We start from the raw sequence: 16,434 nt of genomic DNA on the forward strand, positions 1-16,434 counted from the left end.
AGTAAGTAAAATAAAGGCACAAGATATTTCTCTTGTGCCTCTCTCTTCCTCTCTGTAAAAAATCAATAAAATATATTTTTTTAAAAAAAGAAAATTTTACTCAAAGTAAGTAAAATAAAGGCACTAAATAGAACCATGCTAGGTGAACAAAGTTTATGAGTAGATCTCTTATTCTTCTACCACTAAGTTACACTAAAATAACTATATTGATCCTGGAAGGATGGCGTCTGTGGTGCAGGAGTGTGACTCTGCACAGAGGTCCTGGGGGATGTCCCCTCAGCTCCCTCTCCAGAACCACAGACCCCAATCTCTCCTCATCTGGCCTCCCTACTCTGGATTCCAGGAGTTGTGGTTGAGGCACAGCAAGGTAACTTCCATTGGACGAATCCTCATATTGATAATAAGTTTAAAAGCTAAGAAATATGTAAGAAAATAAAAATTTTGCCAAAGCCAGTTTGGCTCAGTGGATAGAATGTCGGCCTGCAGACTGAAAGGTCCCAGGTTCGAGTCCGGTAAAGGGCATGTACCTTGGTTGCGGGCACATCCCCAGTAGGGGGTGTGCAAGAGGCAGCTGATCAATGATTCTCTCTCATCGATGTTTCTAACTCTCTACCCCTCTCTCTTCCTCTCTGTAAAAAATCAATAAAATATATTTTTAAAAAATAAATAAAAATTTGAAGGCCCTAGAGAGGAACCAAACTAAACAGAAACTGGTGGCTATGATCCAAGAAAGCGAGCACACAGATGTCACTAATCAGAGACCCCATTCCCAAAGGAGACATCACCCCTGTGTGTGAGGAAGCAGAGAAAAGGCAGCAGTGCATTCCATGTACTAGTAGGTTTATCATTGAAAGGGCAGAGCAAGGCTATAAGAAGTTCCCTTTTTGTTGGAGAGCCAACCCTATGTGCACTTAGTGGTTATCTCGATGCTGGCCTTGACCAATCAGGAGGTAGTGGGGCATAGCTCAGACCCAGGAATATGTTAATCATTTCCTGTCCTTCGTGCCGTAAGAACCTGCTGTAAAACCCTGACCTGGAACTGACCAATCGGGGTCAGCCAACTCGGGTCTGACCCTCCCCCTCCCCCATACCCCTATAAAACCCTTTGTTCTGTTGAAGCTCGCTCTCTTTTCCACTTCGCTGCTGTGCTGGGGTATGTGGGACTGAACTTGGGCTAGCTTGAATAAAATGCTCTTTGCTTTTGCATCGGACATGGCTCCCTGGTGGTCTTTGGGGATCATAAAATCTGGGCATAACAATCATGATAAACTCTCAGGCTGACAGAGGGTGGACTCACATGGACTGATGAACAATGGGTGGTGCCAATAACAGGTACTTTTCATATGGGAAAAAAAAATACAAAATAGACTATAGAATTGAACCATCTTACATGACAGAATATTAAACACATATTTCATATGTCCACCTACTGATCATTTGCTCAGATGAAACATTAAGGTTAGCAGTTTACACATATAACATTCTGTTGGCTATTCTGTCATTATTGCAAAGAACATGTTTGCACTATGTACATTTGTTAGACTGTCAGTTACTGTTAAAATCCCATAATGGTGGAGAATCAAAACAACCCAGTTAAAAATAGCTTTTGTGAGAAAAAACAAACAGCAACATACAAAAAAACAACTACCATGATGAGAATTAGCTCTTCTGGACATAAGGGAGGGGAGAAAGGGGTGGGCTGTGAGGACAGCAGTGGTCGCTGATGAGCGGGATTTTTGAACTGGAACATGCGGTGTTCCCCTGAGCAGCATGGCTTCCCGGATTCTTTGTCCATTGGAGTTAAAGAATGGAACCATGGATGGAAGACGGTAGAGCGAAGGTGGAAATTTATTGAAGAACCAGCACAGACTCCTACGTATGGAGGGGGAAAGAGTCCCACTGAGTTCCTTTTTCCCGGTTTATAAAGGCTACAGTTTTTGTGCCTTGATATCCCCTCTGATTGGCCACTATTCCCTTTGATTTGGTCACTATAGCAACTCCTGAGCTCAAAGATCAAACCTCACATGGGATGTGTGAGGCCCTCCTACTTTATTTTATAAATAAATATAGACCTTTGGCTACTCGCAGTTCTCTTATCTTATGGAAATGTAACTTCTGCCTTTCCCTTGTCTTATGGAAATGTATCATTTTGCAACTCTGTAGCCTGTGTTTTTTCCACGGACCCCCTTAATTTTATTTATTTATTTATTTATTTAAAATATATTTTATTGATTTTGTACAGAGAGGAAGGGAGAGAGATAGAGAGTTAGAAACATCGATGAGAGAGAGTCATCGATCAGCTGCCTCCTGCACACCCCCTATTGGGGATATGCTTGCAACCAAGGTACATGCCCTTGACCGGAATCGAACCCGGGACCCTCCAGTCCCCAGGCCGACGCTCTATCCATTGAGTCAAACCGGTTTCGGCGGACCCCCTTAATTTTAAAAATTCCCTGAACCTGCCTATTTCAACCCTAAACATTCCTATTTCACCGAGGGTGTCAAGATGACTCCTGACCCTTCTCTATATCTGTTCGTGGGGCAATGTTCTACCTCTTCCATCACCAGCTTTCTCCTGACACAACAGTTACTGCTTCACATTGCTACACATGACACATCCCTTCTTAGATTCTAAAGTACACATTTTCTCATCTTTCAAATATCTAAAATAATTGTAACATATCTTTAAAATCAGATATCAACAGTCCTAGCTGGTTTGGCTCAATGGATAGAGCATCAGCCTGCAAACTGAAGGTTCCCAGATTTGATACCAGTCAAGAGCACATGCCCACGTTGTGAGTTCAATCCCTATTGTGGGGTGTGCAGGAGGCAACCCATCACTGATGCTCTCTCATCATTGATGTTTCTCTCTCTCTCCCTTCTTCTCAGAAATAAATAAAAAATATATTTTAAAAAGAAATTCTTTAAAAACAACAACAACAACAACAAAAAACAACCAGGTGTCAACAATTGTTTTGTAATAGAAGTACACATTGAAGGATCTTTTTCCTTTCCCCCTTAAATTATACTTCTTAGTATGTTAAATCAAGGAAATGAGATATTTATTAATAGTGCTGCTATAAGGGGCAATTTTACCTTAAAAAAAGAAAAAAAAATAGATGCTATAAAGTCTAATTGAAATATACATGCCTTAAGTACATTTTAAATATCACAATTAAGTGCCTAGGCAACTTCGAGTAAACACAATTGTGTTCTTCCGCAAAGGAATATTTTTATTTCATAGTGTCTACTTGGAAGGTACTTGCACCATTTTCAGGGCTGACTTAAACCTTTCGATACAGCGATTAAACTTGTTCTCGTGGTAATGTATATATATAGGCTGCCTGGAGTTCTAAATATGACTTAAATAGATTGGCATATATTGGGTGCTTCAAAGCAAATTTCCTAAAGCTCCTGAATGAAATGTACTCTGAGTTCCGTCTCGCTATTCCCTGAAAGAGACCGGAAACATCCAGGTCGGTCACCCCGAAAGCTGCCTGAAGTATAGCGGCGAGCTCCGATTGCGTTATGTAACCATCCTCGTCCATATCAAAAAGCTTGAAAGACATCCGCAGGATCTTGTCCGTGTTGGCAGGATTGCACAGGACAGCCAGCCCTACCACGTACTCCCTGAAGTCTATGCTGCCGTCGTTGTTCCTGTCGAAAAGGGCGAAGAGTTGTCGGAAGGGCTCTGAAATGGGGAGTTTCAGGTAACTTGCGAACTCCTCGATCCCTATCTTCCCTCCTTTGGAGGCAACCGCGATGGCAGCGTACTCGTCCAGATGCTGGTGAACGCTATCCCAGTCTAACTTCAGCTTCCGGCTGATTTTGGTGAATTCCACCAAGCCCGCTTCCATGGGCAGCTGCAGGTGGCCTGCGCTGATCATCAGCTTGCAGTCCTCGAAGGTGTGGTCCGTCACGGGCACGCCCAGGGCGTTGGCCATGTTGACCCTCACCGCGTTGGCAAAGAGGATGGGGTCCCTCTTCTCCTGGTCGCTCGGGGTGTACACGGGCATGAACTCCACTTCCACCCTGGTGAAGAGCTGGCTCAGGGTCAGCATGCACAGCTGGAAGGCCGTGAAGCCCTGCCAGGTCCAGGTCACCGTGTCCAGGCTGTTGGGGTACCGGAGCAGCACGGGCTGCACGGGGACCCCCGGCGAGAAGGCCCCCAGCTTAAAAGTGACCAGACACGAGCGGTTGGTGCACACGCCCTCCGGGAAAATCATGATCTGCGGCCACTCCGGCTGGGCGGTCACGCGCTTCAGGATCTCGTCCCGGGTGGTCCTCCTGGAGTTGGGGTCCTCCCGAGTCACCAGCACCGGCTGGGTGCTCAGCAGGAACTTCCCCGCTATCGGGATGCGGGCGTTCTGGCTCGCCGAGACCACGGAGGGGATCCCGGCCACCACGCAGGCGATGGCATCGAAGAAGGAGGAGTGCGGGGCGGTGACGAAGATGGGGGCCTCGCTCCACCTGGCCTTTTTCCCCTTCACCTTCACCAGGAAGCCCAGCACCAGGAAGCACGTGCGGAACAGGAAGCGGAGGGGCCGCTGCACCAGCTTCCTCCGCCAGCTCCTGGCGGGCTGGCCGCGGCGGGAGTGGCCCAGGGTGGACAGCACGGTCACCGGCCAGAGGATGGCGAAGAGCACGGCCATGCAGGACACGCGCACCGGCACCAGCAGGGTGCCCAGCAGCAGCAGGGAGGCCCAGCGCCACGCGCTGATGTGCGTCTGCTGCAGGAACGGGTTGGCCACGGCGGGCGGGTACAGGGACTTGCTCCGCAGCAGCCGGCTGCAGGCCTCCCACGCGTCCGAGTCCGAGGAGGAGGACGGCCTCTGGGACATGGGGCCGAGTCCTCGGGGGGGTCTTAGGAGGCCAGCCCCCAGAGCGGGAACCTGGGCCGGCCCCCAGAGCGCACGCCGTCCCCTTCCTGCTCTTTCTGGTCACACATCATTAGAACTTAGAATCAATTGTGTGTTAATAGGACGTGATGTATTACCTTTAAAACCCCAAAACATGTTAAATGGTGAATGATGTAGCAGGAGGGTTAGAATCATATCAATGGGACAATAACTCTTTGCTTTTTGTAAACATCATATATATATATATATATATATATATATATATATATATATATATATATATATATATATAAAATTATTTTCACATAACAATTGCTGACGTTTATATTAAGCACATAGTATATAGCTACTAGGGCTATATTCATTTAAATATAACCTTAAAGACAATTTTTACTGTGAGATTTGGCAACTGGTAAGTCAGATTCATTTTCTCTCCCTACAGTTGATTTCTACAGAAACCGTAGCATCTCTTTATGTTCTCTGGTTTAACTGGTGGCACCATTGAGCCTTTATCTTTTACAAACACTCTTCTACAGCCATTGAAAATTAGACCATATCCATGATCATAGGCCAGAATTAGCCATGGAGTGTTTGCTTCATACTCTTAATACTATTCCACACGAACCAACCAGCATTTGAGACAGACATAAGGAACAACAGCAAACCTTGCGATTACCTTTGTCAGTAACAAGTTTTCATTAAAATACATCAGGATTACTTCATTGCGCCAATCACGGTCAGCATCCTGTCTCTTCCCTTTATTGCTGTCTTTTGGAAATGATCAATGGGAAGCATACTCAAAGCTGGTGTGAACCAGGCTCTCTCTATACTTTGTAGCATTTGCAACTCTGACAGTGCTCTATCGAATATTCCTGTGTTCACTAATTGCTAAGTTAAATTCATTGTCTTAGAGTTAAAAGCCGAACTGAAGGTTTCTGAGATATGTTTCTATTTCTTGGAGCATACCAGGTTTGCTCCATGACCCTTCAATCTGCAGGCCAGTGCTTTAACCACTGAGCCAAACTGGCTAAGGCAACATGACTAATCTTTCCTATACATATGTGGACACCAGAGCCTGTTAAACAGAATGTGATCTGGGTAAAGATGATGGGTTTACAATCAGATGGATCTAGTTCAGATCCTGGTTCCAACACTGTGGTCATTGGCCAACCTCATTTTCACATCTGTAAGTTGTTGATACTTCCTACCTGGGAATGTTGGTATGAGGCACAAGTATAATATATAGAGAGAAAAGTGGGCTTTTATTACTAAATACAAGTAGTTAGGATCCAGTGATGAGAATTCTTAGGGACATTCCTCTTTCTTCTGTCACTATCAGAACTATGCTCAGGGAGGGAAACATTCCTGTCACCAAGGGAACACAAAGTAGTCTCTAAGGGCCATGGCCTGGCAACAGCAGTGGTTGTCTCCTTTGCCAGAGCGACCCAAGAGAATGAGTAGTCCCTTGAGCTGGTGTTGTACTCTATTCTGCAACTCTTCCCACTTCTATTTGTATTTTCATCACTATTCTTGAACCCTTGTTTAATTAACTGCATTCTGTAAGGGAAAGTTCTATATTACCATGGCATCTTTCCTTTATATTTCTCCCACAGTGGGAAGATATTTATTAAGCAGTATTTGAATTCCCACAATGAACCAGTCCCTTTTTCTAGATGCTGGACGTATCAGTTAACAAAACAATAAAAAGGCTCTGCCCTGGGAGCTTAGAGTCTAGCACACAGAGGGAGACAGCATTCAGTTCTTGTTGCCTGGAGTGGTGCAAACTGACACTTTGATACTTTTTCTAAATCTTTCACCAATTTAGCTGGAGAATTAAGGCAAATAATTTAATGCATATGCTTTCCTACTTTGCAATGATTATATATATATATATATATATATATATATATATATATATATATATTCATATAATCTCTTTTTAATCTTCCCAGTATAAGTAGTATTTACTGTCTGTTTTAAGAGTGTATACTAGTATTTATCTAGTCATATTTGCCTTCAAACTAATAAATATACTCTAAATACAAGAAACCTGTTAGTAGAAAATTTTAATGGTTAAAAAATAGTTAAAAGAACTTTTGAACAATAAAATAAAAATTTATACCATTGCAGGTTTGCCTTTTAATATGGCTAACCTTTTTATTTGTTTGTTGTTGTTAATCCTCACCTGAGGATATTTTTTCCATTCATTTTTTAGAAAGAAAATGGAAGGGATGGGAAGACACAGAGAGAGAAACACAGATGCAAGAGGGAAACATCAACTGGTTGCCTCCCGCAGGTATCCCAACTGGGGCCGGGAATCGAACCTGCAACTGAGGTATGTACACTTGACTGGAATCAAACTTGGGATCCTTCAGTCTGCAGCTAACACTAACTACTGAGCAAAACTGGCTAGGACAATATGACTAATCTTTAATATAATATATGTAAAAGGCACCATATGTTAACAGGGTAAAGAATGCAAAAAACTTGCCCTAGCTGCTTTGGCTCAGTGAATAAAGTGTCTGCCTGTGAACTGAAGGGTCCTGGGTTCGATTCCAGTTAAGAGCATACCAGGTTTGCTCCATGACTTCAATCTGCAGGCCAATGTTTTAACCACTGTGCCTGGGTTGCAGGCCCGATCCATAGTAAGGGGAGTGTAGGAAGTACTCTCTCATCATTGACGTTTCTGTCTCTCTCTCTCTCCCTCTCCCTTCCTCCCTGAAACCAATAAAAATATATTGGGGGGTAGGGGGATGCAAGAAACCAAAACTAGCCACTCTACCCAACTTTCTTTTTGTACAAGTGTGTACATTTTAAGGTTTTGTACAAGTGCGTGCATTTTAAGGCAGGTGGTTTTCTGTGTAAAATACAATAGAGGAAAATCAACATTATATTACAAGTTCACACACATTCTCAGATTTTTTTTTTCAGCAATAGTTGTCAGGATATTTATTGATGATAAAGCAGGTGAAAGCAATGTTTTCCTAGTGAATCTCACAGAAGTTGATGAACAATTTTAAAAATATATTTAGAGATTTTATTACCGACCTCCCATAGCAGATAAAGACAAGTCAATCTTTTTTCCTGGTTTCTTCTTTTAGAAATGTCCATATCAATTTGTTCACTATGTCAGGTTGTTCTTGCTGAAGCCAATGACTGGCTTCTGACAAAATAGTTAGCCTGAAATAGTTTTTAACATAAATCTTTGTGACTTCAGCCATTTCAACCTCCATAAATGCGTCTTTGTCTCCCCACAGTAGTAGTGTTGGAGTGGTCACCGTGTGATGTTTGAGAGGCAGGCAGCTATAAAAACAAAACACATGGGCTTGAAACTCATTTTAAAAGCTAATGTAACTTTTTTTCATAATGTTCCTTTAGGCCACACATTCTCAAAGGGGGCTAATATCGCCACCAAAGGGGTGACAATTGGCTCTTAAAAGATTGAAAAAACATCTGACTCTACACATAAACCATGGATATTCATACAGTACATGAGCAGATATTAAAATTTCCTGGGGTGGGGGCAATTAGGGAAAAATGTCTACAAAGGCTCCTTAGGGAGATGATGATGAAAAAAATGGTTGAGAAACACTGCTTTAGGCAATCTATACAATAAAGTATTTAAATAGCTATTTAAGAAAAAAACCAATAAAATTTTTTAATTGTAGGAGGCTAGCAAAATTTATAATGATACCTATAAATTATATACAAAATTCATTATTATGAGGAATAATTTGCTTTAAAAGACACCAAAAATTTCTGAATGGTGTGATGAAGAGAGCTTTAAATAGTGTTTTTGTTTAAATATATTTTAAATTGTTTGTTAGATAAGTTAAAGCATTTTATGTGAAAATTGGAACTAGAAAGTCAGAAAATATAAGGTGTCTCCCCCCCAAAAAAGGCACTTTGAATAATTAAAGGCAGTGTTTGTTAAAATACATTTCATTTTCAAAATTGAGCTATCAGCTGTTAAAGTGTATATACATTTTGGGGGACACCCTGCATATATGGACTTAGCTTTCATACTATATGACACTATATTTATTTTGCAAAAAGAATCTTTTTAAAACAAAGTTTTATTTTATATTTTCTTAAATACATAAAAGTATAAAGAATAAAATCATGCATGGTTCCATCATTAAAAGATAATCTTTGGTCATTTTCTATGCATATATTTAAACCCATACTATGAATACAAGGCAATAAATATACACAGTATACATATTCAAATTTTATATTAAACTATAACTTAAGACAGCATAATAACCCAAAAATGACTTGACTATTTTCTTATAATTGAATTATTTAGATCATTGCATCACTTTAAGCATCCCCTTATTTTAAGTGATGATATTATGAGCATTTTGTGCACAGTGAATCTTTGTTGGTATTTCAGATCATTTCTTTGGGTAGCCTTGAAAGAGGAATTCCTTAGGTAAAAAGTATAAGTACTTTTAAAGTTTCTGATACCTTCTGCTACACTGTTTTTCAGAAAGGTCAGATGGTATTAATTACATTCTTGCAGAGAAGAATGAGAAGGAACATGTAGCTACACACTCTCCAGCACTGACGAATATTTTCACTACTTATCCAAAAGTTTGACTTGTGGTTACTTGGGGCTGGTAGGTGCTGCTGGAATGTGCAGGATGTAACATATGCCCACCAAGGACTTACCTTTTAACGCCCATGCAAGTGGCCATCATTTGGCTGTAATGCTCCTAAAAATTCTTTGTGAATGGCTAACTGATAAAGAAATATATTCTATACTTAATTGCTATACAAACTTGTATGCCACTTAAGTTCTAGAGCTCATAAAATGTTTAAAGGTAAACCATTTTTTAACAGTTATCTGCATAGCTGAGCATGTTATAACACAATCAGTAAGACAAGGGGCGTTTTAAAAAGCTATTGGTCAAAAAACAAAGAGAAACATAAATTCTTCACCAGCTCAAATTAAAATTAAAAGGGAGGAGTTTCCAGAAAACTAAAAAAACACACATATTCTCTGGTCCTGAGAATTCAAACTGCTAAATTTTACATGAATTACAAGTTACATGTAAAACAAAGAAGGTATAGCTTTGTGACTACAGTTACTGATATTGATTGCTTATTTGAAAGTGGCTAAGAGCGTAGATCTTAAAAGTTCTCATCACAAAAAAACTAAATTTTATGATGATATGTGGTAATGAATGTTAACTACTTATTGTGGTAATCATTTTGTGATATATGGAAATATCAAATCATTTTGTTGTATACCAAAAGCTAATATAATGCTATATGTCACTTGTACCACAATAAAAATAAGTAATAAAATAAAACAAAGGACAACATTAAATTTTTTAAACAAAATTGGTTTTAGTATGTTAAGCTAAAGAATTTATTTGGAAACACAATAACAATTTCTGATTAAAAGTGATTTGAGTAAGTATAGAAACAATTTGAAAGACCTACAAAACTGTAACAAGGAGTAACAATTATTGCTCTGTATTCTTAATTATTTAACCTATAAAAACATATTTAACATACTTATTCCAAATCAATCTGAATTTAACATGTTACTCCTCCAGAGTCTGAGTAATCAGATGATTTGTAAGTATGAAGGCAGCATTTTCCAGAGTTATATATTCTATCATTACTTTTGTATGTGAAAATATTTCATTAGTTTGATTTAAAAAGATAATGTAGAAAATAATAACACTCACCACTCAGCTCAAGAAATAAAACACTGTCCTGGTTGGCATGGCTCAGTGGTTGGGGCATCAGCCAGAGTACCAAAGGGCCATGGATTTGATTTCTGGTCAAAGGTCGGCTCTGGCATATGCATATGTGGGAGGCAACTAATCAACGTGTCTCTCTTACATTGATATCTCTCTCCTTATCCCTCTCATCCTCTCCCTCCTTTTCACTCTCTCTAAAAATCAATGGAAAAAATATTCTTGAGTGAGGATTAACCAAAAAATCCTATCTAATGAATGCCTAATATGCTAAGTGTCCAGTCATCCATTCAACCAATCAAAGCGAAACCGATTGCTATGATGTGCACTGACCACTAGGGGCAAATGCTCTGACCAGTAGGTTAGCTTGATGCTGGGGTCTGGCTGATCAGGACTGAGCGAGATGGGCCCGACATGCCCTAGAGCCCTCCCAAAGTCCCTCCCTGGCTGGACGACCTCCTACATCCCTCCCCGGCCCTGATCATGCACTGGTGGGGTCCCTGGGCCTGGCCTGTGCCCTCTCGAAATCCGGGAACCCTTTGGGGTTGTCGGAGAGTCAGTTTCAGCCTGATCCTGCAGGCCAGGACTAGGGACCTATTGATGCATGAATTTGTGCACCGTGCTTTTAGTAATAAATAAAACACTGAAAATATAATTAGATCTTTCTGCTTACCTTTCCTTGATACTATTTCTTTTCTGCATCTCACCCTAAGGCAACTGTGAACTTGCCAGAAATGCCAATTATTTTTTTTTAAAAGATATTGTTATTGATTTCAGAGAGGAAGGGAGAGAGATAAAGAAACATCAAGAATGAGAATCATTGATCAGCTGCTTCCTGCATGCCCTCTACTGGGGACTGAGCCTGAAACCCTGGGCATGTGCCCTGACCAGGAATTGAACCATGACCTCCTGGTTCATAGGTCAATACTCAACTACCATGCCAATTTCTGGGCCCCATCCCAGGTTCACTGAATCGGAAACTCTCAGGGTGGGGTTGAGCCATTTATGTTTTAACAAGCCCTCCAGGTGATTCTGATACAAACTAGAGTGAGGAACCACTGCCTTAGGAGCAAGGACTAGGTTGAATTTGGTTCTTACAATCCCCATGAATATTTTTAAACTCATATGTGTTAGGATACCTCTACCCCATTCCTCTGGTTCCTTAAGAAGAGATTTTACTTAAGCCCTCCTGGATCTTTGCCCCACACTTGGTTGGTGAGTGACAGTTGTTGGTTCTGGGTTTTGGGCTGGTGGGTCTGTTCAAATACTATGTCCTGAAGATAAGAGATTTAATTCGCTCTGCAAGCTTTCCTACGGGCAAACTGCTCTAAAGTCTTCACTGGCAGTAGGGAGTTAGCAAGACCATTTCAGTTTCATAGTAAGCCATAGCCTTCACACTATCCTTTGTCAGTAATGCAGGTGACATTTTATTTTTCATCTACTGACTCGTGATTGATTTCTCAATTAGTTCAGATATTAGGCAGGAAAAGGGGGTCTACTTGTCAGATGCCTCCAAATACAGTATATATATTTATGTAAACAATATATAGAGAGGTGTTTGGCATTTTTAAAACTTTATTAAATAGCATATTGCACATATGCCTTCCACAACTTGCTTTTGTGCCTTAACAATACATTTTTTAAGATTTATCCATTGACGATACATGTAGTTCTTCATTTTCACTCTTGTGTAAAATTCCATCATATGACTATACCACAATTGATGCATTCGCCTGTTAATGGACATTAAAATTTTTCCAATTATTTTGATAACTCAAATGATATCGAACTCATTCTTGTACATGTCCACTTGTGCACATGTGGAAGAGTTTCCTCACAGTCCATCCCAGAAACAGAACGCTTCCTCAGAGAGTAGCAAGTCTTCCACCTTACTCGATATTGTCAAGTTGTTTTCCAAACTGATTGAATGCTTCACAAGCAGCATATGAGAATGCACTTTGCTCTACATCATTGCCAACAGTTGTTCTCAAAAGTTTAATTTTTTCCCCCAATCAAGTGAGTGTGAAATACTCTTCATTTGCTTGATGTGGCAGAGATTGCGTCCCCAAACTTCTTCCCTTCCACTCTAGTGATAGAGCCCCCAATTTTTAGCCGGACAAAAGGCCACCAGAATAAAGGCTGACTACATTCCCCCGGCGTCTTGCAGCGGGGATATTATGAGAAATAGTGTGTGTAGCTTCGGGGTTGTGCCCATTCCCCAACTCTGCCCACCCACTGCCACTTCTCTTTTCCCCGTTTATACCGACTAACGCTCAGGTGTGGTGGAAAACCACGCTGGGCCACACAAAGAAGGGCAACACTGTAGGAGTGGCAGAAAAACAAGACAAAGTGTGCAGGCCTCTGACCAAAGAGTAGCAATAACTTTGATGACTTCATGGGACCCAGCCACTATACCAGCCTAGACTTTCTCTGTGAGAGAAATAAATTCTATCTCTTTTTATGCTACTTTAGATCTCTGTGACAAGCAGTAAAACTGTGTTCTATAACTGACTGCTAGTAAGGTTGACCATCTTTCATGGTACTGACCATTAGATTTCTCTTCTGTGAACTGACTTTTATCCTTTACCCATTTTGGGATTGGGCTTCCTTTGTCTTACTGATTTGGAGACATTCTTTATAAACTCTAGATATTATTAATTCCGGTTTAATTATGTATTGCAAGTAACTTCTCCCTCTCTGAGGCTGCTTCATTATTTTATGATATCTTTTTATATATTGACTATAGAGGCCTGGTGCACAAAATTGATGCACGGGGCGGGAGGGGGTGGGGAGTTCCCCTCAGCCCAACCTACACCCTCTCCAATCCAGGGCCCCTCGGGAGATAACCGGGACTGCTGGCTCCTAACCACTCTCCTGCCTGCTTACCTGATCATCCCTAACTGCTCTCCCCTGCTGGCCTGATTGCCCCTAACTGCTCTCCCCTGCCAGCTTGATACCCCTAAGTGGTCTCCCCTGCTGGCCTGATTACCCTAACTGCCTCTGCCTTGGCCCCCACCACCATAGCTTTGTCCAGAAAGATGTCCAGAAGACGTCTGGTCTAATTAGTATATTACCCTTTTATTAGTATAGATATTTTTAATTTTGATGTTATCCAAGTCACCAGTCTCCTTAATTTGAGCTATTTGTGTTCTATTAAAGAAATTGTGCCTTCGCTGGTTTGGCTCAATGGATAGAGTGTCAGCCTGCACACTGAAGGATCCTGGGTTTGATTCCAGTCAAGGACACATGCCCACGTTGCAGGCTCAATCCCCCGTAGGGTGCATGCAGGAGGCAGCTGACCAATGATTCTCTCTCATCATTAATGTTTCTAACTCCCTCTCCCTTCCTCCTGAAATCAATAAAAATATATTTTTAAAAAAATACCTTTCCCACCTATGGTCATTAACATTTTCTCCGATATTATCTTTTAGACCAGTGGTTCTCAACCTTTCTTTAATACAGTTCTTCATGTTGTGGTGACCCCCAACCATAAAATTATTTTTGTTGCTACTTCATAACTGTAATTTTGCTACTGTTAATGAATCATAATGTAAATATCTGTGTTTTCCGATGGTCTTAGGCTCTATGGCAGTGGTTCTCAACCTGTGGGTCATAACCTACAGGTTGAGAATCGCTACCAGGGTCGCCTGTTAGTGGTTATAATTAATACATAGTCATAGTTGTTTTTTAAAATAAATCCAGCTTCCATTTAAATCTCCATTAAGTAAATCCAGCTGCCATTTAAATCTTCTATTAATATTTCCAATAGTAATTGTGGGTTTTCATTTTTCCTTGTAAGTTTGTCAGCTTTTGCTTTATTATTTGATGCTTTGTTATAAGTTTACATGTATTCACTTTTTTTGCAGGCTAGGTCCTGTCGCTAGTCTGATTCCTAGTTCATTTTGGTTCTTTGGCTTCAAAATCTGAAAAGTCCTTTGACAAGGCTATAGCCCTGGGGAGACTTAGAGTGATAAATGGGGGAGATTTTCATACCTGTGTATGTGCTGTGCCCTTCTGTAGTCATTATATATGGTAGAACTCTGATTTTAATGATGCACTTAATCTCGATTACCCTATATAAAAGAATGGTCCGAGGGAGTCAGCTGAACTTTGAGGAAGTCTGATGTTACCTTTATCCAGCTAGATTTAACTTACAACAACCCAGGCAAAAGTGTCTTCGCTTTTATATAAAAGTATGAGCTTATGCCGTCACAGGCTTGCTCCCCCGACCCGACCCCTCACCCCCCACCCGCCCTCTCTCTACACTAATTAACAGGATTCTTTAGTGATTACTCTTGGGAACGCAGGTCCTCCTAATGAACAAATGGTTAGTAAAAGAACCTAAGCAAGATGAAAATAATTTCCCTTTTTCCTGATAGCTGCTTAAAACATAATATTTTGTATCACAGAGCTCTCTCTGGTAAAGAGATAAATTGAGAACCTTTTAAAACTATCATTCCTGTCCCGTCCAAAATTTAGACTGCATGAAACTGTGTCATTCTACTTTCTTTTACAGTTATCTTTACAAATGTTATTTGTAAAAAAACAACAACAAAAAATAGAACATGGACTTCAGACAATGTTGCTATATCCTGTAAAATGGAACCATTAGCCTCTGTCTGCCTTTCTAATCATTGCCTTGGTTGATAAATTATTACCTACAAGTAGCTTTTGTGTTTAAAAAATATATATTTTATTGATTTTTTACAGAGAGGAAGAGAGAGGGATAGAGAGTTAGAAACATCAATGAGAGAATCATCAATCAGCTGCCTCTTGCACACCCCCTACTGGGGATGTGCCCGCAACCAAGGTAAATGCCCTTGACTGGAATCGAACCTGGGACCTTTCAGTCAGTAGGCCGCCGCTCTATCCACTGAGCCAAACCGGTTTCGGCCTTTCTTGCCTTTTTAAAAAATTATAGTTTTTTGTTTTGTTTTGTTTTTTTTTTTAGCCCTGGATGGCATTGCTCAATGATTAGAGCACATGTGTCAAACACAAGGCCCGCGGGCCAAATCCAGCCCGCCAGGCCTTGCAATGTGGCCCGCACCGCGCTGTCATCACTGCACTCCGCTGTCAGTTTATGACATTGTCAGTTTATGACTGTTCAGTAAACCATTCGGCCCGCGATTTAGGCTGGATTTTAGATTTTGGCCCCTTCTCTGATTGAGTTCGACACCCCTAGATTAGAGTGTTGGCCTGCACACCAGAGGGTCATGAGTTTGATTCCCAGTTAAGGGCCCATACCTGGGTTATAGGCCCAATCCCCAACTCTGTCAGGGTGCATGTGGGAGGCAACCAATCCATGTGTCTCTATCACATGATGTTTCTCTCTCTCTCCTCCCCATCCCTCCACTCTACTCTTTCTAAAAATAAATGAGGGAGAACTACTGAAGATGGCTGCTTGGGTAGACATCTATCCGCAGCAGCACACAACAATTTCAATGGAATACAACTAAAATGTAGAGTGGACATTGCCCAGAGCCACAGGTAGTTGACTGACTGAAAATTCTACAACAAGAAGGAAAGAGAAAACCAGAAGGAAAATCAGAGGAGCTGAAAAAAAGCCTAAGGTACGGAGACATGCTGCGCGCTCGCACGCACGCACGCGGAGAGGTTGCAGCCGGAGAGGAGGAGAGGGCTGGGTGCTGCCTGGCGTTCCCTAGAAGGAAGGAAATAAAACCCCCAGCCTGGGCTGAACCCCCGAACCAGCAGCGCTGAGCCCAGTTATGGGCCAGACCCTGGGGACCCAGGCTCCGGCAGGGGGAGACGGGGCTGTGAGGTGGAATCCCAGGGGAACAGTGAAAAGCAGGGCCCCCGGAGTCGCGCGCACACTGCGCGCAGAGGACTGAATGACTCTGATG

General features: G+C 41.5%; 2 protein-coding genes across 2 annotated transcripts in view; both read right to left on the reverse strand.

Annotated features, from left to right (window-relative positions):
- Positions 1-3,305: 3,305 nt before the first annotated feature.
- On the reverse strand, positions 3,306-4,841 carry LOC311615670 (lysophosphatidylcholine acyltransferase 2B-like; the record flags this gene model as incomplete). The annotated part of the gene is made up of 1 exon (XM_084871052.1): positions 3,306-4,841. The coding sequence occupies one exon, from the start codon at positions 4,839-4,841 to the stop codon at positions 3,306-3,308; it is 1,536 nt and encodes a 511-aa protein (XP_084727178.1).
- A 3,089-nt stretch (positions 4,842-7,930) lies between these two features.
- EPHX4 (epoxide hydrolase 4) overlaps positions 7,931-16,434 on the reverse strand; it is a gene marked incomplete at its 3' end in the record, with an annotated part of 31,100 nt that continues 22,596 nt past the window's right edge. Inside the window, exon 7 of the mRNA XM_084873437.1 lies at positions 7,931-8,162. Coding sequence (XP_084729563.1) covers positions 7,931-8,162 — 232 coding nt within the window. The remainder of the gene's footprint in view (positions 8,163-16,434) is intronic.

Source organism: Pipistrellus hanaki, assembly GCF_964339955.1.
Source record: "Pipistrellus hanaki genome assembly, chromosome: 2".
Classification (NCBI taxonomy): domain Eukaryota; kingdom Metazoa; phylum Chordata; class Mammalia; order Chiroptera; family Vespertilionidae; genus Pipistrellus; species Pipistrellus hanaki.